The sequence below is a fragment of the Amblyomma mixtum genome, chromosome 9 (genome assembly GCF_055824585.1).
Source record: "Amblyomma mixtum isolate Tamu chromosome 9, ASM5582458v1, whole genome shotgun sequence".
NCBI lineage: Eukaryota > Metazoa > Arthropoda > Arachnida > Ixodida > Ixodidae > Amblyomma > Amblyomma mixtum.
In genome coordinates, this window is record NC_143020.1 from 88,507,711 (window position 1) to 88,532,682 (window position 24,972).

Here is a 24,972-nt window from a genome sequence, read left to right on the forward strand (position 1 = left end):
GTCTTTAAGGGGCTAGAGATAAATGGCCGCTGCTTTTTAGAAAGGTACAAATTTAATGGTGCAGGAACATCTTCCCAATTAATGAAGAAAAGTTTCCACATCATATGATGGCAGGGAAATGACAACATGAGTTGAGAGCGTTCATTCAACAAGCACCACTCAAGACCAATTGTATGCAGAAATTAAACTGAAAAAAAAAAGAGAAAAAAAGAAAGGAGCTCATAGAAGCACAAAAGAATGAAAATAGTAAACCCCACTGCACTGACTAGTACTCACCAATGTAGGCCTTGTTATCAGTGACCATGTACTTGTTATGATTTACTCTCCCAAACGGTATCATCTCTTGTTCAGGCGTGAATGCTGGAACTTCGAACAGTTTCTGACCAAAGGAAACAAAAAAAATGCAGAAAGAGGCCCATTTATTTAAAGCATTTGCTTACTGAAAGTAATATTACTGTGATAAAAAAAATGGAAGATCAAAGAAGGAAAACAGCGACATAAAAGTAGTATGGGAGATAATTCCTTCCACAAAAAATGCCTCAGTGGAATGCAGAAATAAAATTTTCACTGAAATCTGCTTCAATGCAGGGTGACGAATTAGGTGTGGATTTCAACAGAACACATCGTACACTTATAAGTAGCTGGTTCACAATTGTTTCGAAGAGATACTGAGGGCAAACAGAAGTTGGCATGTGTCAATAAAGTATCGCGTTCTAACGACAAGACGACCAATCTTGTCATAGACAGAGCTTTCATTAGCTAGAAAAGAAAAATAAATGAAATACAGTTGTCACCCTCACTGGCCAATTTTGGTAAAATGCCTGCGTTAGCAACGAATTTTTGTGCACGAACCCCAGAGTCTACACTGCACTGCCATTCATTTCAAAACGATTGCAAACTGTCCTTTTCAGTCAGGACGTCACGGGTTTGAATCGACTGGCAGGAAGAGTTTCACATCTAATTTTTTCAGCTATAAATGCATCCTTTGCTGCTGGACAAGAGTTAACATTGCCAGAAAGAGGTCAAGAATCGGTTTTTACCGACTACAGTGATTGGATGGAGTTGTGTTCAGTGTTTGTTTAAGGCAGAAAAATACAGCACTATGAAAGACAAAAACACAAAACCATACCATAATAGGTTGGTCTTTTGACTCACTGGCTTTATTCATCTTGAAACTATTACCCCTGCCAAACGCGCAAAATAAAGTGCACTTTCAGGGAGTGCGCTTGAGCTTCTCGAGTGCACTTTGCACTGCGCAATACTAAACACTCATATTTATGAGAATAGTGGCTGATCAAAAAAAAACTTTTTTTTTGAAATCGGGATTTACAAGCGCAACTTTCAGAATTATGCTTTGTTAAAAGCAGTAGTGCATATAAAATGAATATAACTGAATTTTCGGTCACGGTCACCTTAAATCTGCTTGATGGCAATAGGATAGCAAGTCAAGACGAGTTCCTAGCACATCCAGAATCCGGAAAACAAACAACATGGCAGGCTATAGCACGTTTCAGTGATGTGCTGTTTTGCTAGTAGCTACCATAAAACTATATTGCACAAATTAAAAATACATATGCAACAGGTGAAATCAACTTGCGTGAGCATTTTGCTATGTATTACATTTTATGCCCCAAAAATCACTGCTGTCGAGGCTACGTACTGGGCCCTCAAAGTGTGTTCTGTGAACGCATTCCGACCTGAGTGCACACTTTGGCGAGTGCACTCATGTTACTCCATTTAGCTGAGCTACAGTGCACTTTTAACAAGTGACACTGTTCGTAAGTGCACTTATTTTGCACACTTGATAGGAGCACAACTTCACTGTAACAGGAACCTAATGCATCATAAAAGTTAAGTTCAAGCATAAAATTTAGAGCATGGCTTCGACGCACTCCCTGAGTGGCCTTTTCCACAGTGAGAACTTCTGACTTATATCTTCCAAACTTAACAGTCTGTTGTAAGCCTTCCTGATGACTTTGTGAAACATTTATGACTCCAAATAAGTACGCACAATAAAGCACGGTATGAAACTTGGCATGAACCTTCAAATGAAGTTGCATATTTGTTGCTCAAACATTTAGTTAGCGCTAGGAAAATAGTCCAACATTTATTCTTAATGTTTCATAAACACAAAGCTAGGCACGGTGTACTACATGACTACCTCTCAACACTGCCAACATGACTTGCTCACATACCATGTTCACTTGCACATGAACGCATTTCCTGACTCAAAAAATTTATGACAATTGTGGAGTATGTTTATTACTTGGTGTTATATGCTCCTTCCATTATCTCCAATGAGCAAAAAAACCTCAAAACATAGACGCCTTTGCTTTTAATCTTCATCAAAGTGTGGATCAGAAGATTAATCCAGCTCGATGGAACATGGACATGAAAAAAACACACAATATAGGACAGCGCCCATCCTGTGTTGTGTTTTCTTGTGTCCTTGCGCTGGATTGATCTTTTGTAACAATGAATCGACTAGCCCAGACCAAAATACTGATTCACAGCGGATCAAAGTTGCTTTCTATGTCACTCACCACGTGGAGGTTGATGTACCGTGACCGCAGCACAGACAGTGACCGCAGGTACCGGTACATGTCGTGGTGAGTGTGGTTCCATTTGCTGATGAGTAGGTGGACTTCGATGCCACGCTCGATGGCCGCTGCCCGCAGGGCATCGTCAATACGTGGCCAGAACCTGTAGTTGACAAGAGAAAATTATATATTTTTTATTTATTCAAGTACCTCACAGGTTCCACACTTGGAACATTGTGTGAGGGGAGGGGGGGGGGGGGGGTAACAACATTTTGCAGGCAAAAGATGGTGCAAAGTGGAAAAGCACAAACGTAAACATTATTAAACTGTTAGCATTTATTAAAACATGAAACAAAAACGTATTATATTGAAACACGAAAAAAAAAACAGTAAACAAATAGCAGCACTACATGGATTCAGCGTACACATTATGAATGCATTTTAAATACCGTATCATGGATGCATAAAGGTGGTCAATTTGTTTTTTAATATTAATGGGTCACGTATGGTAGCAATGCACTTCGGAAGAGAATTTCAACACTTGATAGCACGTGGCAAAGTAGAATTAAACGCGATAGTTCCGCCAAACAGAAGTTCGAAGCTTAGATTATTATGTAGGATACATGAACTGCGCATTGGGCGTGTAAGTGGTAGTGTTGACAGGTGACGGCCGTATATTAGTCCAGATCCTTAAGTTTCAGTTGACAGCGGAGCACCGGCCCATTTTGTGATGAGGCCTAGAGAGTCCGCAGGATTCATGCATGCGATTTCGATGACCGCGGAGAACGAATTCACAAGTTTTAGTGCATGCAAATGGCCGTCAAGCATAGTTCTGGCTACAGCGACCTCAAAGTGATGCTTGCTTACATCGCAAGATGCACATAAAACAAGAGAGAATTGCTGATGTGACCCGGTACACGACCCAGTCTACAGACCAGTGCTGAAGACAGCCGGCAGTAGCCGTCGCTGTCCACTGTAGACAACAAATTTGGCTGTTTCAGTTCGCGTAAACTGTCACCAAATGCATATCTGGATGACGCAATTTAATATCAAGTATTGGTGACATCGCAGGAAACAAATACAATTAGCAGGAAGCGCCGGTCAAAAGCGAAACGTTTCCCAGACAGGCGATCGCTCATTAGCGCTTATTGCACAGTTGTTGTAGTGTGTAAATGAGTAAAACTAGAACCTGTGAGCAAGAGAAGATAATAACTAAGATAAAGAGAGCAAACCTTGCATTTTATGCCATGCAAATGAGCAGTACTGTTTGTGCACAGGTACGTAAACAACCTCAGCATGGGGTAGCAGTCATTGTAATCAGCACATTCCTGGGGGAACTTCGCGTAGGTGCAGTAAATGCTAAATAGTGTACTATTATATTGAAGCACTGACTTAGCGAATACACGAGTTATTTGACTCACAAGGAGCAGAAAAAAAGCGAGCATTACATATAGCCTCAGAAACTGGAGCAGTTGTGTGGCACTGAGGTGAAATGAAAAAAGGCAGCGACTATCCCAGTCAAAAAAACCCATTGGAACCAACTGGACATTCCAGTTGGAACTAAATGGACATTCCCATTGCTTCCAATTGGATTTCCCAATTGGAACCAATTGGTTCCAGTTATGTTTTTAGCCCCCGACCAATTAGATCCAACTGGACTAGCCAATTAGACCCATTAGGCCAGGCAGTTATTTGACCCAGAAAATATTCACAAAATATGTTACGTTCATTGAGAAAGGTAGCTATAAACGTTTGAATAATATGCTCTAGGATCTTGGATGAATAGTTCTACAACTTAACGCATTGTAACGTGCAAAAGGAAAACTGATTTATGAGGACTGCGGGGAGACACTCTCCAAGAGCCAATCAACATTTTTCTATGGAATTGAAATTAACATGCTTTTATGGAAATAAAAGCCAACAGACACATCACACGCAAGCAACACTGCACATTCAGGCACTAGTAGCATACATTAGCTCAATATGTACATCCAGAGAACACACTTCTGCTCCAACTTATATACCCAATTTATTAGGCTCTCATGCTGGAGCCGGTGGCGCTTGCCCACTGAGCGCAGATATTTAATTTAATTTCAGCTCCAGTGGTGGTGTAGGTGATGAGTACAATTTATTAGGCAAAGCTGCTTATAGCTCTTATTGTAAGTACCATATTAGTTCTACCTTTTTCGTCAAACGTGCAAACATTCATTGGATAAATTGGGTGCAGTTCGGCGGACCAATTGGATGCAATGGGTAAGACCAATTGCGCTCACCAATTGGAAACCCAAATGGTCCAATTGGATAGTCCATTTGGACCATCCAATTGGAACACCATTCCAATTGGAACCAATTAGAGACCCAAATGGTCCAATTGGAGAGTCCATTTGGACCATCCAATTGGAACACCATTCCAATTGGAACCAATTGGAACCCATTGGAAATCCGATTGGTTCCAATGTTTTTTTTTTACTGGGATTCGTCGGTGTGGGCTGCGAAACAGTAGAATTGTGTTGGGTTTTGCCAGCGGCTTGGTCTTGCAAAAGGGTTCTACTAACTGAAAAGAATGCATATTCAAGTAACACACCTGCATATATGTACAGCTACTGAGCTGTTGAATTCGGCAGTTTTCTCTGAGCCTTTTGAGCCGCCTTTGCTTTTTACTCCAGTGCCACGTTGTGCTAATTAGAGTTTAAATATTGAGCGAATGAATGCTGGGCAAAAACTTGGTAGTCGGTGATGTAATAGCGCTAACATGCCCTTTACCGCACACATTAGCAAGGATCACTAAACTTGTGTCTGCTGAAGGTACCCGAAAAGAAAACACAAAAAGTGCATTTCATTCAGCAAAGCAAAAGAAAACACTTTTCGGGCGACAGCGGTCTATGGAGTGTATGCAAATAGCTCAATGCAGTAATCAGCGATCAGAGGTTGCCAGACCAGCAAGCTGTTTGCAAAAGAAAAAGGGGGGAAAAAAGTAACTTTAGAAGTATCTACCACACCAATGAACTCAAATTTTGGGGAACTGTAATCTGAGGTGTTGAGATTTTAGCGCAATAGTGCATGTACGAAAATTGGCTGTGATGGCCCCTTTAAAGTTTCACTAGAGAATGACAAGAGGTTCCGATACAGTCACCAACAGCTTTGGGGCCTTTTCCTCCTGCACATTCTTTTCATAAACCCAGTGTACTAAGTGAAAACTCGTTATAGTGAACTGGTAAAAGATTGTAAAATAGTTCCAATACAGCCGAAATTCGTAATATAAAATTTCACCAAAAAACTCGCAATGGAGAAGATAAATTTAGCCTGTGAAAGAACGGCAACTAGGAAAGACCTTTTCCGTAGTGTTAGCACTGTTTTGAAGCTGCTTGCGGTGATTGCGAAGGCCGCAAAAAACCGAGCGGCAAATGCTTGCAAAGTCGGCTTCACCGTACAGCACAGCAGCACGCAGAGGCGGCGGCAGATCAAACGCTAGCTAGGGTGGCTTCCTCGCATTACAGCGGTGTCAAGCAAAAAATCAAACACCGGGACAAAAGCTAGCGTCGTTTTCACCCCCTCAGCTCCGTGACAGTCGACATGAGCTTAGGATGGCTACTGGAAATCTACAACCGACCATATCGCTGGTTCTGGGACGCTATTGACAGGTGCGAACGGTGCGAACAAGTGCCAACTGCCTGGCTACCAGCTTTTCTCGCCGCTGTATCTTTTGTGACACTGTTGGCAAGGCAAGATAAAGTGTAAATCATAGCGTGAATGCTTGCCGCTCCACCACCAGTCGCCCGTGCTTGCCGCTCCACCACCAGTCACCAGTATAGTGAGGCAAAGCCTGCCGCCTGCCATCCAACCGAGCATAGCTTGGTGCTTGGCAGTTCGATATATCAGTTTTATGCCAAACCGTATTCAATACATAGAGTAAGAAATACATGTGTTTGTTAAAAGTACTTAGGAGCAGTTAGATATAGCCAACTATTCGTAATATCTGTGTTGGTTGTAACAAGGTTTGACTGTAATAATTCCATAAAAACAAGATTCTGCCTCTCATAGATAGAAACAGTGCAGCATTGATTAAAGAACAAAGCACAAGCTGGTGATATGCTAAGAAGTGAAAAGTGGCGCTTGGGGTAACAGGTGTGATACTCTGAATACACAGCCAGCGCCAGTGTAAAATAATGATTCTGAAACCAATTTGAAACCAATTCTATTCCACTTTTGTACTTCTCATCCTTCATCACTGGCCAAAGCGAAGCCATGCCCTGCATTTGCTTTTTCTCGCTGGCTCAGAGCGAAAAAGAGGGCGGGAGGGGAGGTATGACAAAAGGAGAGAAGTACAAAAATAGAATGGAATCAGTTATAGAATTTCATTTAGATAGGATGGGTACTGAGAAAAGAAAAACAGAATCAGGGGAAGCAAAGGATTACATTGAATAGTAAGGTTATGAGAATCCCATGCATTAAGAGTGACTATTTGGTGCAAGGCAGAAGTAATTGGAAATCCCAGAGAGAGGTAGTCTTGGCCCTGTAGTGCACTTTACCCAGCTGCTGCTGCTAATGTTTGAGTCAAAAGTGCGCACAGTTAAGAACTACACAACGCACACTTCACAAAAATGCTAGCATTCCCGTTGTATGCAAAAGGTGTTGCTAAAATGTGCAGACAGTAAACACGAAATTTTCTCTTTCCCTATGTGCTGAGAAGTTTGTAATACTAACAGGTTGTCGAAGTCAATGTTCTGAGCACCATATCCAAATCGGTTATGAGTAGTGAAATATAAGGCGTGTCAGAAAGAATATAATAATGCATGCCAGCCACTAAGTCACAAAGCCAATCAAGAGGTGGCAGCACTGCCATAGATCTTACTCTCCAAATTGCAGCGCTATGTCAGCAACTGACCAAGAAGCATGCTTTAGAAATGTCCACGTGACCCAGACTACCCCCATTTGTGAGGTATGCTCCGCGATATGTTTTCTGCTTAGAGAGGCAAATCACTAGCAGACATTCACAGACATATTTGTACTGGTTATGGCGATGCTATGAAATGACAGTGCTATGTGGCGAAGTGATGCCGCAATTTTCACGAAGCAGAACAAATGTTCATGACAAAAAAAGGAGCGGGAGGCTGGTTGTTGTCACTGGTGGTCTTTTTCGCAAAACTGAAACCGGAATTCGTTTGAATAAGCATGTGATGATACAGGAATTGCACTGAACTAGTTCCGGAAGTGTCGTAGACTGCAACTAATTAAACCGCATGCAACTAGAAAATTCGGAGCGAAGAGGTCATGCACAAGGTACGCAACTTCTGCTGACTGATGGGGCACAAAATGAAAGGGACAGATTATGTGCAGAACTTCCTCACACGATATGCATAGATAGGTGACCAATTTCCGGACTCAGTGGGAGGAAATGAAACATGGAAATGAAACATGGAAACTAGAGGCCTGAATACAAACAACAAGCATCACACACATTCCCTGAAACCACAAAAATACAAGACTTCCATTTCAACCAGACAAGTAATGCCACAGTTTCCTAGGATACGCGTGGCATTCGCGCATTGATTTCTTGCCTTCGGGCAAAACAATTAATGCCACTGCATAGTGTGAAGATTGGAACAGCCATGGAGGTCCATTCAAGACAAATGGAGGTGAATGCTGGCAAGTGGTATAAAGCCTGTTTCAAGACAACGTTCCAAGTTTAGACAGCGCATGGCACCCTCTATCTTCCCGAAAGAATAAAGTGGGAGGCTTTGGAGCATTCCTCATAAAGGCCAGACTTGGAACCCACCGATTTTTCACTTGCAACATCTCATGCACTGGGAAATAGTTCATCAATAGCAACAAGTTGACTACATGGTTTACATGGCAGGTGAGGGACTTCTGTGACCGCAGCGTGCAAAAGCTGGCTTTCAGGCTCAACTAGTGTTTGGATAACGGCAGCAAATATGTGACAAAAAGAACATATATAATTATTTCTGAGCTGAAGTTTTGTCCAATAAGAGTTCACTGCAGCTATATTATTTGTATTTCATTTTACAAATGACAAAGAATGCAACCTTTCTATTCCATCTTACATTTACTTGCAATGCTCATAGAGTATGCTTACTTTCTACTCTGTGATGTCGGTGCACGTTAAAGAACCCCAGGTGATCGAAATTTCCCGAGCCCATCACGAAAGGCATCCCTCATAGCCTGAGTCGCTTTGGAACATTAAACCCCATAAACCAATAAGTCAAACTTCTAATAAACTAACCTAACTATCTTTACAATACCACTGCAACATTACAGTGGTAACCTCAGCGCTCTTGACTGCGAGCTCCTGAGGAGTCAGGATATGCAAAAAGATGAAGAATAGGAGTGTGTGCAGACATTATCGTTACCATCATCATTACAATCATTATCATCGTCAACCTGATAATGGCCACTGCAGGGCAAAGGCCACTCCCTTGTCTCTCCAATTAACCCTGTCCTTTGCCAGCTGTGGCCACCGTGCAGACAAAGCATGTTTATCATATACATCAATAAAACAAGACAAGAACTGCTGAAACCGGCAGCCCAGGGCCGTGGAACTTACTTTACTTCCTTGGTGTACTGAGTAACTGGCAGGTAATCCATGACCGCAATGTGGATGAACTCCTGAGCACTGGTGATGACGTCCAAGATGCCGTCAATGTCCCCCGTGCGGCCATCAGGACAGAAAGGAGGAGGGGAGCTCTGCACATGCGTACGAGCAGAGATAAATAAAATTCAAAGCATATTTAAGCATTGATTAAGCAGAATTCTGTTTCCACAAGATCTCCAGGGTGAAGCACCAATCATAACTTTACCACAAAGCCTTGAACAGTCATGTGTTTCCTCAACATAAAGAAATTTATCGTTTTCCGGTTCAGCGAAAGTAAGTAGTTATGATAAATATCACAGGATTGAGGTCGTGCTGAGAGACTAGGAGCAGAGCGTTTAATATGTTGGCCTCACCCAAATGTAAACAATATCTGACAACAACTCAGTGGTAGAAATAGAAAAAAAATGTTTGGCTTTTCATGCATTATATCATTTTGAATTTAATTCCAATCGTGTGCATACATTATTTAAAAAATTTCTCAAACATTCCCATTAATTTTACTCATAATTTCTAGACTGCACTCAGTGTGCCCAACTCTATGTTTGTGCGATGATTGTCTCACATCAAGGTGAATTTAGCCAACTCCTCCACTTCTGATTACAAACAGCTGCCAACACATGTAGTTTTCAACATATAATATTCAGTGAAGTAACGAGACAAACTATTTAAATCTAATATTCCGATAATCTAATCTTAACAGATATTACGATGGTCCTGGAACGGCACCTAGAAACAAAAAGTTTTTACACAAAAAGCTTTCAATCAAGCTAGCGTAAATGATGCAAAACACAGCCTGACAAGTTGTATTCAGAGATGAATCGAAAAGGTAACAAAACAAAGCCCTTGCTGTTAGCCCAACTGGTTCCAAACCTATAACCGGAGAATAATTAAGCCTAGCTCCTGCTAAACATACCTGACATGCACTTAGTGATTTTAAAGGGCACCAATGCTTTAATTTCAGCTTAAATTTCTTCTGTTCGGAACAATATAAACTTAAATGCGAATAGCACAATCCAGTATTGAACTTCCAAAGATGGTGCACAATCTCAAAATATTTATTTTTTGGTTGCCTAGAGGCCTTAGTTTTGATTTCAAGACAAGGTAGCCAAATCTGCTTTGCAAGCTAATCAGTGATAGCACATTCACTTCTCATAATGTGGTTTTAAAGAACCGAAAGCTTTCACGCACTTTTACCAACACTGCGATGTGCACATTTTCATGTGATGTGCTCCCTATGTAAATTCTGCATATGAAGTAACGTAAATGAAGTAGTTAATACTGCCATTAATTACACCAGATCTGACTGCTTCATAAACTGAAACAAAGATATAAAAAATCCTGCCACATATTAACCACTCTTCACTAGCATGATGTGAGTAGTGACATGACCGACGACTGCATAAGCACAACTATGAGGGAAGCAACGCTGCAAATTTTTAAAGTTTGTACCACCATAACTACCAGCCTCAAAACTGCACGAAGGCATGACGGCGTGACATACCGAGAAGTACGTTTGTGTCGATGTGCCATTAAAGTCGACACTTGCGGGTGTCTCCACGTTGATGTTGGTGCTGAGGTCTGCAGGCCAGTGGGCGGGAATCGTGGCATTAGGGAGGCCCAAGTCCCAGTACACTTGGAACACCTTGTCTAAATCCTTTGCCAGGCAGCCGCAGTTCAAGATGAGTGCCCCAAGCTCTTTCACCTGTGTGGAAAGCGAGGAAGAGGGGTGAACATTCAAAGATGGCGACACTAGTCTTGATTTACAATTCAGAAGTTAAAGGGACATTGAAGACAGCTCCATTATATCACATATTCAGTAAATTCCAGTAGGCTTTTTGTGCCTTTGCTGACATTTTTTTCAGCTCTAAAATGTCCATATATTGTGGAAAAACTCAGATTTAAACCAGGTATAATTTTTTCCAACTACTCTGGTTAAACACAAGACATTGATGACGACACTAATGAGTATCTGACCACTAGTGTAATATCAGAGTGATGTGGTTTGACTTCAGGGTCTGGAGACAAAAATTGCACTTGACATTAGGCAGTCTCTCAGCCCGCGGCAGCAGTACATATGTGTATTTAATTTTTTTTTCGCATGTTCTCACTCATAAAAGCTTTGTTTTGTGTGAAAGTAGCCACTTAGTCATAAAACGTGGCAATCAACTGAAACAGCCCAATTAAATCTGTCCTCCATGTCCACCGAAATGGAGAACACAACAGCTCTTATTTGGCACAATAGGCAACCGTGAAATTGGTTGTCCTGAATAACCACCACTACGCTTGTTAATGAAATGCATCTGTTTTTTCACTTGCTGTTTGGGACCAGGTACCTTCAGCTGCTTTGGAGCTGATTCAACACTTAACTTTAAAATGGGCAGCGAAACTCGCCACAAATAATGGTAGAACTTTCTTGACACATGGCCTGTTCAAATGCTTTCTTGGTTCACACACTCAAAGGCAATAAATATGGCCCACAGTGAGACCATTTTTCTTCCAGTTAACACATTCACAAAAAACACAAAAAATTTCAACAAATTCAGCTCATATAATACATTTACCGGAAAATCGCTCATGTGCAAACATACGAGTTGTTTGCACATGGAGGCATGTGACAGGAAGAGCTGAAACAGAGCTACAGACAACCTCTGTTGTGGCTTCTCTGCAGTACATATGTGCTGAAGCATAAAACAAAAATGTGGGGACATTTAAGCACTGCCCTTAAAGGAACACTGAGGAGAAATTGAAGTTGGCTTGTATCGACAGAATACCAGCTCCTGATTACAAAAACGCCACTCATACTGACAACACAGCTCTTGTAACGTAGAAAAGAGCAAAAACCAAAATACAGGTATCACCGCCACAGGCCAAACTCGCAAGTACAAGCGTGGTGACGTCATAGGACAAAACAGTGTTGCTAGAACCAATGGTTCTAGCAACCCTGGGACACGAGAAGTCGCGAATCACTGAGGCGCAGCCAATGCATGCGCAAATCTCCTTGACGTCGCCAGATGGCGCCACGTGCCCGGCAGCTATGCGCGCGCCTGAAGCATCGGGACCAATCAGCGCCTGCTCGCCGGCGGCAGGCCGGCTCTCAGTATTCCGCTAGTGGTAACAAGGTACACGGTATGCTAAAGGTGTCTATTTGCGAGAACTTCGCTGACGACTTCGAGAGCAAGATCCATCGTAACGCTGGCAAAACGCCAGTGCAAACGTAAGCGAAGCGACTGTAGCGACGGCCGCATTAGCCGATAGATGCCTTCAAAGTGCGGCCGGCGATAGCTTTCTTTTCGGCTGCTGCTGGGCCGCTATGCTGGCCGCCAGAAATCACGGAGTCTGCGTTACGTCATGTCACGCCATGTTTCTAGTCACTTAGTCCTGTGTCGTCATAGGAGAATCCCAAGTTTGAATCAGAGCGGCGGGAAAAACTTTTTCAACTTCGAATCCAAATTTCTTGGAAATAAATGCATCTTTCGCTGCCAGCCAAGTGGCAATAAAGCCACGAAATGCCGAACTATCAGATTTTGCTATAAAAAAAACAAATAGTGCTCTCCTCACTGTCCCTTTAAGGGTAAGATGCAACAGCGGTCCCCCTTGTCCACGCAGACAGACACTGTTTCTTCTTTCACAATCATAATCATTAAGCAAGAGACTACACGACATAGACGTAATAAGCCGTACAAACATGTATGCAGAGCGTAGTGGTAGCGCCTCTGACTAGCAACCCAAGGACCTGACAGTCATGGGTTCCCGATGCATTGCTCGTGTGGCTGGCACCATCTATGGAACTCTCTTGTAATCGACTAGTCACGCTGACACCAGCTTTTCTGCGTCACGGGGCCTTTGCACTTTTGCGTAAAAATGGCGGCCAATGTTCATGGTGGGCTAAAGTACAAGTGGGTCATTCCTGTGGGGATGTGACATGGAGAGAAAGGCAGTGGCTTCTCTACAATGCCTAAGCGTAAAGGGGGCAAACCATCTGAGAATGACAACGATGCATTTGCATATGAAAGGGCCTGGTCTGGGGAATGCAAGATGAAGAAAAAAAATGGTATGGTTTGAATGCAGTTAAACCGAGTAGGATATCTCAAGGCACTTGATTAGCTGTGCCCATTCCTTCTCTGTTTCTGCTTTTATTTCCCATGTCATGTGCATCTCATTTGCGCGTGGTGCATGAAGAGCTGCATTGTTTGTCACAAAGACATGACGTGATTAGCCTCGGTGGGCGCGGGGGGGGGGTTCCGCATGTTGACAGAGCAGGTGTGCAAGGCCTCCGTCGCTGGTGCTCTGTCAGAGGTAAAGGTTGAGGCTTCCCGCATACCTTGGGTTTTTCAGTTTTGCTAGTGAAGAAGCGCTTTCACATCAAAAGAATGCTGCAACAGTCAGCCACTGCAATGGGTTCCCTGCAGTGCACTAATGCAATGCAGCAAAGCATCCGGAAAAAGCAAGAAAGAGATTTCAGCTACATTCACCACTGTCATCGACGAACCAGATGTGTCGCAAAGTTTTTTTCTGCACTAAGAACAATGCAAATGCAGACTGAATTCCACAAGCACCAGAAGTGAGCCATTCAGACTTCGTGCAAAGAAATACTAATCAAAACTTTGATGAAGTGAAATTGTACATTTTATAAAAATTAGGCAGTTTGGATCGCATGTATATTTTCCCAGGTAATATGTCTTTTCCTGAAATTTTTAACAGATGTATCAATGGGGCTCTATTGTATTTTGTTTACCCCTGCCCTAATGCTTCACCTTCCCAATAATCTTTGTTGTGAATAGAACACAAACCTAAGAAGAAGTTTACATACACTTAGTGTGCAGTGTAATCAATACGCATTAACTGATCACTATGATAAAAGGACCTGCAGTCACAAATGAGGTTGATTTATTCATTTTTATTTTGAAACAAAATTACTTACTGGTCTCAAAGCTTTCAAGTTAACTAAATTGAGTTTATTTTCAGGATCATATGTTGAAATGTTTTTCCCCCTTTTTGTTCCTCACCAAAGGACCTGTGGTCATCGGCGAGGCCAATTGACTTATTAACTTTCAGTTTGAAACGAAATTACTAGCATACGTGCCAGCTGGTTTTCAAGTCAAATCATTTGAGTTTATCTGGCAGGTAATTAATGGACACTTCTGTCTCGTTCGATCCCTACCAACGTTACATAGGCGGACGAATGCGAGAGCATCAAAACCGACCTGAGGGCTCCCACACAGAGCACAAGCTCAACAAGGACACACTACCATCAGATGGCACATAAGTCACAAAGCAGAGACCAACCTGAGTCAGAGATCGCCAGTCCATGTTAGCACTGCCGATGTAAATGTGCTGGTCATCAACAATCCAAAACTTGGTGTGAAGCACGCCAGCACCCATGAGATGTTCAAAGTCGACACTCCTCACGGTTGCTACACCTGAAAGCACCAAGAAATCCTGCCACTGTTAGAAACACAGCTGAGATGAATGATGGGAGTTTCAACATGAATGCAACAGAGGGAGACAGCTTTTTTCTAGAGACAACAATGACAAATGTAGAAATATGAATGAAGAAATTAATTTATTTATTGCCCTCGGATCTCTACAGAGCCTTTACAGGAGGCAACATTGGCAATCTTAATTTAAAATACAGAAGCCAACAGTATTCGAAATCAAGAAAAGCCCATTACAGTCACTTTTTTTAATCATTTAGTTAACTGTTCTGGCATAATTATTTCCTTATTATTCAGACTGAACCTAAGTTTAAAAGAAGTAAAACATACCTAATTTTAAACTGACTTTAACTGACTATAACTGACTTGAAATTGACTTTAAAATCTGAAACCATGAACCAACTCGCTTATCAAGAAGTACTTTAACTCAGTTTGAAACCATAAACCAGCAAGAAGTTTCTAAGCTGAGATCAACAAGTCACTGGTGGTCAAGATTCTGCAGTCAATGAAGCTCTGATAGCCGATGTCCTCGGTTCAAATTTTGAAAATGTTTACGAGTATGAATATCTGGAGGAAAAAGTGTGATGCCCTCACACTCTCTGAGGTCAAAGGTTGCTATATAGTATATTTTCTTGCTTCTAACAAGCCCCTTAACCTGTCCTAAAACTTGTCCATTTATAAGAACTGTGCATTTAGCTTAGCCTAAGGATTCTCATCACTTCTTTCGAGCCAACAATTTAATTTAAAAAAAAAACGCCTCCCACATATTAAATATGCTCCAACCTAGGTACCACCTTTCGTGTTCCACCTCAAGAATGATCACTCACAAAAGTAAGGATAGCCGAGTTAAAGCAGAGATTCATTTTCAACGTATTTAGAGGTGTTGACAAATTGAAGTATGCCAAGAAGAGCATGCTTTTAAAGAAAACCAGCAATTTGAAAAACTGCCAGCCACACAGTAATACATGAAAAAACTTTCTCGGCAGCCAAATAATGATGTTCAGGTAGATGTTCATTTCCCTCACAACACCAACACATTAACTGTCGAACAAAACACTACTCAATACTTCCCACACTGCGACAACTATATGAAATAAAAATGTTCTACCTTACACAGGCTGATGATAAGAATGCTGAACCGAGCACAAAATATTTCTGTATGCTTGAGAGGGTTTTCAAAAGTTTTCATGCATTCGAAGTATTTACCAGGTGAAACATACCTTGCTGTACAAGTTCCTCTGTATCCAGATTAGGTTCCTTTTGTTTCGGCTTGTTCTGTGCAATCTTGATGTCAATGGAGCGGTTCTTGCCAGCCGCAATGATTTCATTGAAGATGTCTTCGCCCTTTCAAACAGAATAGACAAGTAAGAATCTCATCTTTTCCAACAAAACTCATCATGACAGTGAATTGCATGAACATGCTGAAAGACACTTTATGAAGGCACAGTAAACAAAGCACTCGAAACAAAATTTGGGCACTACTAATTACACGTGCTCAATATTGGAAATGAGAAATAGAAGGCTACATTTCCTAAACTGTGAACAGTTTTACGGTTTTTTTTCACCTATTAAGGCAATGGCTAGTCCAATGAGCTTAAGACAAACCCAAAGGTGAAGCAGATATCGCCCCTGGACCAGGGTGGATTTTCTTAAGCTATAAAATTTTGGAGAAAGCTGTATAGCTTTCCTATGTAGCTGTGTGGATGAGATCAGGTGACTGCTAACGGCTAAATGCTTCTTGTAAAGGACCATGAATACCAAATTTTCGCTTGAGTGGATTGTTAGACATTAGCATACATGGTTACTCACTTTTGGCCATTAAATAATTTATATTTGAATTTCTCTATGACACTGTTTCGGTTTCAGCAACATGGCTGTGATACATTGGGGTGTTTAGGTGACATCAGGCATGGAAAAACTGCAAGATAATCTCTGGTATGTAGTTTTAATTCACTACAATGCTTAAACTAGCCTGCTTCAAGAATTGGAATAACAAAAACTGATAAACATTTATACTGCAGTTTTTTTCATCTGGTCTACACTCTCCTTACACATCACAGCAATAGTTAAACTGAAATAGGAGAAGAGAAAAAATTCAATTTTATTTAGCAGTCACAGGGGAATACCATGAGGTGATTGATATTCCCTAATGTATTTTGCATCATTACAGAGAAGACGTGCAACTAAAAATGAAAGTCTATAGTCATTTAATTAGGATCAAGATTGATTTCCCTAGTTTTCCAATGTGACTTTCAATTTGTGCCTTTAAAAGAGCTCTGAAAAGGGCTCTAATAAAGTTGCGATATGCCTGGGATGTTAAAGCACGCCGCTTTGCAAATATTGTCCCGCAAGAATTTTTTTTTAATGCGCTTTGTAGAATCTGAGTTATATCTGTAGTTAGAATTCGAAATCGTGCCTTTCCCTCTTCTTTCATCATTTTTTGCACGCTGGAAGGTTGGCGCTCCTCCGCCGGCCCCACCTCCGGGGGCGGAGCTTCCTGACCCCTCTGAGCTACGCAACTTATTGGCTGCGGCCATGGTAGCTGCCTGACGTCTGAAAGAATGCAACCAATAGCCATCTCCCAACTTGTGTACGCAGGTGCAAGTGACGGAGGAGGGTGCGAGCATGAAAAAGTCGCCGGGAAGAGATCGCCAACTTTCGTGCATGATTGTGGTTTCTCTGCTGTGTGTAGAAGTGTATTATTTGGCTCACGTGTTCATGACCACACAATGCAGTGATTGAGCGATTTGATGAGCACTCCTTGGAAGGTGCTTCAGAGCCCCTTGAATACGAACTCATAAAACATACTTCAGTCCCAAGTATGCTATCATAAAATGCTATAATAATATTATATGATAATGAAGGCTACTTTCCACTGGCAATGGCAAGTGTTTCCCCTCACTCTCAGTTCTCACCTGCCAGTCTGATGGGTCTTCGTATACGTCGCTCCCACGAAGGGTCCAGTAGAAAGAAGCAATCTTGATTTCTCTTGTAGCCAGTTGCAAGAGTGTCTTCCAGCCCTCATACGTGCTGACGTGTGATGGTGAACCCGATGCGAATGTCAGGTTTTCAGGTATGCTCTCCAGCAAGGTGAATCTGGTATATACAAGAACAACAATAGGAACCACTGTTAGAATAAATGTTAGAACTGTCTGTGTAATGAGCAGACTTGCACGCAATGCTTTACAAGTACTTGACTATTTGTAATAAATGATATTTTCTTCGAATTTAGTAATACACTAATCACTTTTTGTGAGGTGTGACATTCTCAGTAATCCAACTATTTTTTTAGGCATCCTTTACCAGCAAACTGTTGTTTAAAACAAAAGAGTTTTAACCAGTGGTATAACTTCAAGAAGCTGAACTCAGTGGCAGACACTGGCGTAGCGTGGAATTCCCTCGCGTTAGAGTGACAACGGTCGAGGATACCCGCACACACAAACTGAAGCAGACTGCGTTTGATTAGCCCCATATTATTGACTAGCCCTGCATATGACTCGCCCTGCATATGACTAGCCCCATTTGACTAGCCCTGTTTGTCTAGCCCCTGCTTTTCCCATGGCTTCACAACAGAATGTCATGTGAAGTGAGCTTGAGCTTTGTCCCCTCAGAGCATGGATTACAGCAAAGCACAGCGCTTTGTGTAACTCTGATGTGGTGCACAAGGTCTTCACAAGTTAACCTATCACTTGCCAATGTTCCAAAACTGAAACGTAGGAAGCTCAATATTTTATTTCCTTTTAAAGCACACCCTTTTTGGAATTTTTTTTTCATATTACTAATTTACAATTATCACGGAAAACATTGCAACTATAATATTTATAACGGAAGAACTGAAACACTTTGAATTCTTGCTGCTAAATGGACATATTTTGGGCCATGCCATGTTTGGGGAGTCCTTTGACAGGAGAAAAAAAGTGGAAATGAAGTAAACAGAAGAACAGTAATGACAAATAACTGGTGATTTGTGGGAAAAAAAAAATTAAGGATGTGTGTGGAAAATAAGGGTCTATGTGCCTTCCACTGGCAGCAAGTTTGACGTAAATGTTCCTGTTTTGGAACACCTGACATTACTAGTCTTAGTCTAGTGACATCTGACATTACTACTCCCTGACGATGATGAGTATTATTAATCAATGCGGTTACAATAACAATCACGCATAGAAGCCGACAGTCAGGAAATAACATTACTCACTGGTGACGATGATCCATTTAGGCAGTCAGAAGGTTATGCAAACACAGAAGTCCACACTAGAGAAATAACAGTACTCATCATCATCATCATCATCAGCCTGACTACGCCGACTGCAGGGCAAAGGCCTCTCCCATGTCTCTCCAATTAACCCTGTCCTTTGCCAGCCGCAGCCACCATATTCCCACAAATTTCTTAATCTCATCCGCCCACCTAATTTTCTGCCGCCCCCTGCTACGTTTGCCTTCTCTTGGAATCCACTCCGTTACCCTTAAGGGCCAGCGGTTATCCTGCCTTCGCATTACATGCCCTGCCCAAGCCCATTTCTTCCTCTTTATTTCGACTAGGATGTCATTAACGAGCGTTTGTTCTCTCACCCACTCCACCCGCTTTCGATCTCTTAACGTTACACCTATCATTTTCTTTTCATAGCTCGCTGTGTTGTCCTTAACTTAAGCTGAACCCTCTTTGTTAGCCTCCTCGTTTCTGCCCCATAGGTGAGTACCGGTAAGATACATCTGTTGAATACTTTTCTCGACCTTGAGACAAACTTACGAGCATGAATCGAGGCAAGTGACTGGTTTTCCGTCCTTGCTGGTGCCGTGGCCCGACGAGCTGCCGTCCCGCGAGTGTCCCAGCAGCGGGAACAGGACGACCAGTACGATGAGCAGGAGGATGATGGAGATGGGAATGCAGGATGGCTTCAACCAGCTGCCCAGCTTCACGTCGGATGTCTGCTGCTGCTGTCGCTTGTTCATGTAGCGGCCGTCAAAGAGCTGCAGCTCAAACTCACCAAAGTCGAGCTTCCCGGCGCTGTCGAGGACAGTCTGCACGAAGAAAGGAAAAGAGAAAACATTTTTATCATTTCTCCAACCTGGTGAAGTTTATTTAATGATTTATGAGCCTAATGGCCGCTGATAGAACAACAGATACACAGTACAATGCTGTGGCCACGAGTGGGATATGTGATACGGAGGAGCTAGAGATAAATGATAATCTGTTAAGTGACAGAAAGTAGGTGGGCAGGTGAGATTAACAGATTTGCAGGAACATAACGGCTATGACTACCATAGGACATACTAATTGGAGATCCAATCTTTGTTCTGCAGAAGATGCAGCTAGGACGATGATGATCATTACTAAAATGCACAGGAAGAAAGCCTTTCCATTCATGAAACGTATTGGAGATGCTGGGTAAGAAGGAGACTAGGATGGAGAGCACGTTGAACCTGCGAGTTGCTGCCATGGACAGCGTTCTAGGGAGATTACGCTCTGCATTTTGGAGCATCTATGAAAGCTTTTAGCTTGTATCATAGTGCGATGGGCAGCAATATTAAATTCATGGCCAGTTTACAGATGGCAGCACTGTCTTTCCAAATGTAACATCCTAGAAATAGTACAACAGCAAGCCGTGAAAAACAACTGCATAGCTTAAGCATAGCCAAGCTACTATTCTTGGAATGCTCTCAAAATATTTATACACACTAGCTCTCCTGGCTGTATTCATCACTGTGAAACATCACCACTTGGGAACCAAAGTAATACAGCATCTCTGTGACCAAACCGAGGAAACGATTGTCTGTCCACAAACCTCGAAGAGGTTTGATCATGAGTGAGGCTACTAATCACCTACCTACGCAATTTCACTTTATGTGTAAACACGGCTTTTACATATACTGACAGGAGGAATGACTGACAACTTGGACTACATCGCACAAGTCGGTCGTGTATCCTGGTGTGTAACAATAGAAAAGCACAGAAAATAGAACAGATAGAAAAAAAAAGAAATAGTATGTTAAGCAGTAATCACTGGAGAAAGAAGACTGCAGTTGCTTTTCTAATAGTAGCACAAAAGGTGTGCTTACATAGATTGTTTTAGTGATATGATGGTACTCAGATATTGTTGCACATATTGAATGCCATGAAGAATTAAGGGTGGTTCACAAGAACTAACTGTGTTCCTTGCCATCGATTCATTCAGCGTGCTCTTCTTCCCCTTACAAGCTCTTCTCTTACCATCTGTGATCGTTATGCAAGCCAACAACATCCTTAAGTCTGCCTAGATGTGATTTGATTTTAACAACTTAACGAACACAAGGTGTAAAAGGTTTAAACTGACAAATCAGGTGCAATGCCAAGTTTTTTTTTTTGGTTTGACACAGGGTCTGCAAGGGCCCTATGAATATGCGAGACTGAAACTGAACGTGCTAAAAAATGCTGCATACATGTTACATAAAAGTAAGGGGACATTGCTTAAGTGCTGCATATTCTAAATGCAAACACGCCCAGTGAAGACAGTGTGATTCTGCCAATGAAGTGCTTTTGAAGTGCTTTTCCAGCCTGTAAGCATGTTCCCATTGGTTGCAACCAGATAACAGGGAGACTGTCAAAAAGACTGCTAGTGTGTGGAAGAATACCCCCCTTTAGAGCTAGAATACTGAACATGCGATTTTCATACTCTCTGCATCTCAAGCTTCAAAACCATTATTATGCCATCACCAGTTTTTTTTTTTATGCGAGCATGGTTAAGGGGTGGTACCTGTGTATACTTGCATGCAATTCAGCACTAGAAGAAATTTTTTCCAATAAAAAAAATGTTATGCTCTAAGCCCACTTCGCAGTTTCAGTAAGGCTAGCATAGTTTTCACATCCCAGGATAACATTTGCACTGGCTCTAGGTTAAAAGCTAAACCAAAACAAGAACATACGCAAAAAATCAAAAACCGGTATGTGGCAAAGTAAATTTTACGAACAGCGTGAGAGCAACTGAAGTAAAAAAGCTTTCTTTTTTTGGGTACGAATTAACAAACGCTAACAACCCTGACAATCCGAGCCGTTCTACAATACAAAGTCAATCATGTAAAACAGAGAAGTCGAAACCGAAACCGCAATCATGCTCAACACAGCGCTGTTGAAGTCGAAACCTATGATAAGCGCGCGCGCGCGGTCCCTATCTAGGAACCACAGAGCACATAAACCAAGGACACTGTCAACGATGCGACGACTAGAAAAACTAAATTGAATACGTTTTCGACTACCACACGACTCCAAAAATTATATGCGATGACATGTATCAGATCGCCTCCGACGTATGCAATGAACACCGCTAATTAAGCGCACAAAGGAGAAAGTTAAGCACAGAATGCAGCGCCAGAAATTGAGATATGCGCGAGTAAATCAAGATGCCGTGAGCTCAAAACACGCACTGACAACGTTAAGGAAATGAAAAAGAAAAGTGAAAAATTGACCTTTTTGCAAGTGTCAGTCTTCGGTATGGTCATGGCGACGGAGCGTAGCCTTGAGAGACTGTATTATGTGAAAGAATCACTGGCACAGCGCGCTAACAAAGCCCGGTACAGACGCGTCGAGATACGCGCTCACAGCTGGCTTACGACGGGAAGGAGTCGAGCGCTCGCATCACGATGGTGACGTTACTGACATTACTCATACTTTTTCGTAACTTGGGAAGCGCGTATCCCGGCGTACAGGCAACAAGTATGCGTTGATATGAAGCAGGAAACGATTCGTGGAAGACGATACACGGTCACGCGCTGAGCGCGGCAGCCAGCCCAGCCAGCCCGTTGAGCCAGCCCGTAACAGCGGGAGAACCACTACAATGCGTCAGATCACGGACAACTGTGAAGCAAGACTTCGGTTTCGGTTCTGGAATCGTTCGTCTACTTTGGTTTTAACACAAAAAAATATGTGCAAAAAAATGAAAAAGTGGGGCGATGTAAATTTTACGATGAGCATGAAAGCTACTGAAGAGGAAAAGGGTTTTTTCTTTTTTTTTTTCAAGCATGCATTTTTCAAAGAGTGTGAACTGTGAGCTGCACGGTACGATTAATAAACGCTATAAACTAACAATGTGAGCTGTTCTACTGTAAAAAGTCAGTCATAATTTGTTTTCTTGTGACAAGATTCTTGTTCAAGTAACAAAATACGTTTAAGTAGCGGACTACTTTTTCGTCGTGGAGGATTCTGTGCGCGGAGCCTGAATGTGGGCGGAGCTTCAGTGCAGATTTAAGTTGTATCCGACTAGTGGCGACTGTTCTCATTCCAGGCGGCCCAATGACAAAGCACACAGTGAAAGGCCGAGTGAGGGAAGGAAATGAGCTGAGCAGATTGAGGGAAGCGGTAAAAGAGGGAAATAATGGCCGTAGCCACAAACAGTGCAACGCACTACAAAGCGCCCTGCTTGCAGTATCTGGACATGTGCGTGCATCCACCTGGAGGTACAGTCTTTGTCAAAAGTAACCAGAATGCATGGTTTTGCTTCTGTGTCGTATATTTGAACTATTATGCCAGCCTTCAAGCTCTAAATCTCTCCATGGTAAGGAGAACTCCTGTCCTCACCTTAAAAGAACTTTTCGACCTTAGGGAAAGCCGTAAAGGTTCTACTATACAAATGAGAAGCAAACCATGCAGCCTGGTTACTTTTGACAAAGACTGTACATATTCAGCAGAAATATGCTTGGGCAGGTAAAACGCAGCGGCGGTGAATTAATGGCTACCTTTAGCATTCCGTGTTACCGTTACTATACCATTAGCGTTGAGGAGTACCGGAAGCCTGTTCGCCGCCAGTGCGCACGCGCTGATTGGCCTCCTAGCATCAGACGAGCGTGCAGCTTCCGGGTACCTGGCGCCATTTAGCGCCCTAAAGGCGACTTGCGCATGCGCACTAACGGCGCGCGGGCTTCCGGTACTTCGGTGACGGTAACACGGGTACACGGTATGCTAAAGGTGTGCAATGTCTTCAAACCCTCGGCAGTTGTCACGCTTCTGCTCGGCGCAAACCCATCTGCAATACATTCGCGGTCAACTTTCTGTGGCACTGCAGCCAAGGCTAGGCGGGAAAGAAAAGGAGACGGGCCTTTGTCCTCTTGCCAGTTGTCATGCAACTGCGCCAAGTAGTACGGCCAGTGAATGATGGTTGCTTCTGCCTTCTCCGAAAATCGCATATCAAAGCTTCGGTCGCCGACCTTTAGGACCGATTTCATCCCTTTCGCCTAATCCTATAATTGTGAAGGGCGGTTCGCGGGGTCGCTCTCTCGCTGCGCGAAACAGGGAGATAATCAATGCTTTGACTTCTTGGCCTCGTCACCGTCGTCTTCAAGACTATATTAGGCTGTGCTGTGACTAGTGTGCTGTGCACACTCGCACTTCGGTCCTCCAGCCCAAATGGCTGCATATTCTCAGAGCCACAAAAGGAAGTGCTGACACGCAAGGGCGTCCGCAGAATTTTTTGCAGGGGGGGGGCCCATTGGTTGTTGGCGCCAGAGGGGGGGGGGGGGGGTATGTTCGTAGCAAAAAGGCACTATTTGCGGAGTAAATTTATTTATTTATATATAAATAAAATAAATAAGTAAAATACACACATGAAAGAAAAATTACAAACAGCAAATTAAAGTGAGACTAGGAGAGATACATTGGAGTTTATCAACGAAGAAACAATTAAAATTAATAAAAATGCAAAAAGATACTATCACTTCGTGGAGAAGAGTGCTCAGTCTTGCTGCATACGGGTTCTCGACACACCCGGATTGATGACCAGCACACAGCACAATATGTTCACAAACACGCAACGACAGTCACTCAGTCAGTCTTCCTTGAACAGAAACTGTAGACGACTCGGATTTTTCTGGGCGAATTGCGTGATGACAATGGTGATAAATTCATTTCTGTGCTTCATTACACGCTCTCGGTGCACACTCATCATACAAAGGCCGTCCAGTCTGTCGTTTGTCATCGTTGAGCGTAGCCACGTTTTCACTCTCCTCATTGTACTGAAGGAGCGTTCGACCGTACAGGTAGTAACTGGCAAAGCCAGAGCCACCTCAATGGCTTTTGCAACACCAGGGAAGAATGTCTTGGCCTGATGTAGAAGCTCGCAGTAAGTTATTTCTGATGGGTCCCCAGTTTTGTTGCACCACATCTCGTACCAAGAGATGGCCTCTTCCTTGAAGTTGTCGATGCCGCAAAAGCACTGGAGTTCTTCGGCGAGAACAGCGAACTCAACACGGCTCAAGTGCTTCATTTTTGATGGATGCAGCTGGAGAAGTTTGAAGCTCCTCTCATTGCTCTCAGAAAAGCGCCGAGCTAAAGAAGCAGTGAGGGAGTCCAAGTACGGCACATATATTGCCACACGGTAGTATTCCTCTGGCGACTGAATCCCGTAGTTGTCTCGGTGGGCCT

The 24,972-nt window shown here is 42.7% G+C and overlaps 1 protein-coding gene across 6 annotated transcripts in view; it reads right to left on the reverse strand.

Annotated features, from left to right (window-relative positions):
- LOC149330050 (5'-3' exonuclease PLD3-like) overlaps nucleotides 1-24,972 on the reverse strand; it is a 115,953-nt gene that overhangs the window by 8,973 nt on the left and 82,008 nt on the right. For 4 of the 6 annotated variants that reach the window (XM_089560768.1, XM_089560770.1, XM_089560765.1 and 1 more), the window contains exons 2-9: nucleotides 19,333-19,604; nucleotides 17,501-17,681; nucleotides 15,806-15,929; nucleotides 14,437-14,570; nucleotides 10,652-10,852; nucleotides 9,103-9,242; nucleotides 2,544-2,703; nucleotides 277-379 (exon numbers count right to left, since the gene is read on the reverse strand). In XM_089560768.1, coding sequence (XP_089416894.1) covers nucleotides 277-379; nucleotides 2,544-2,703; nucleotides 9,103-9,242; nucleotides 10,652-10,852; nucleotides 14,437-14,570; nucleotides 15,806-15,929; nucleotides 17,501-17,681; nucleotides 19,333-19,604 — 1,315 coding nt within the window. Of the gene's footprint in view, nucleotides 1-276; nucleotides 380-2,543; nucleotides 2,704-9,102; nucleotides 9,243-10,651; nucleotides 10,853-14,436; nucleotides 14,571-15,805; nucleotides 15,930-17,500; nucleotides 17,682-19,332; nucleotides 19,605-22,025; nucleotides 22,361-24,972 lie in introns of those variants that run through there. The other 2 variants (XM_089560771.1, XM_089560766.1) reach the window with 2 other exon arrangements.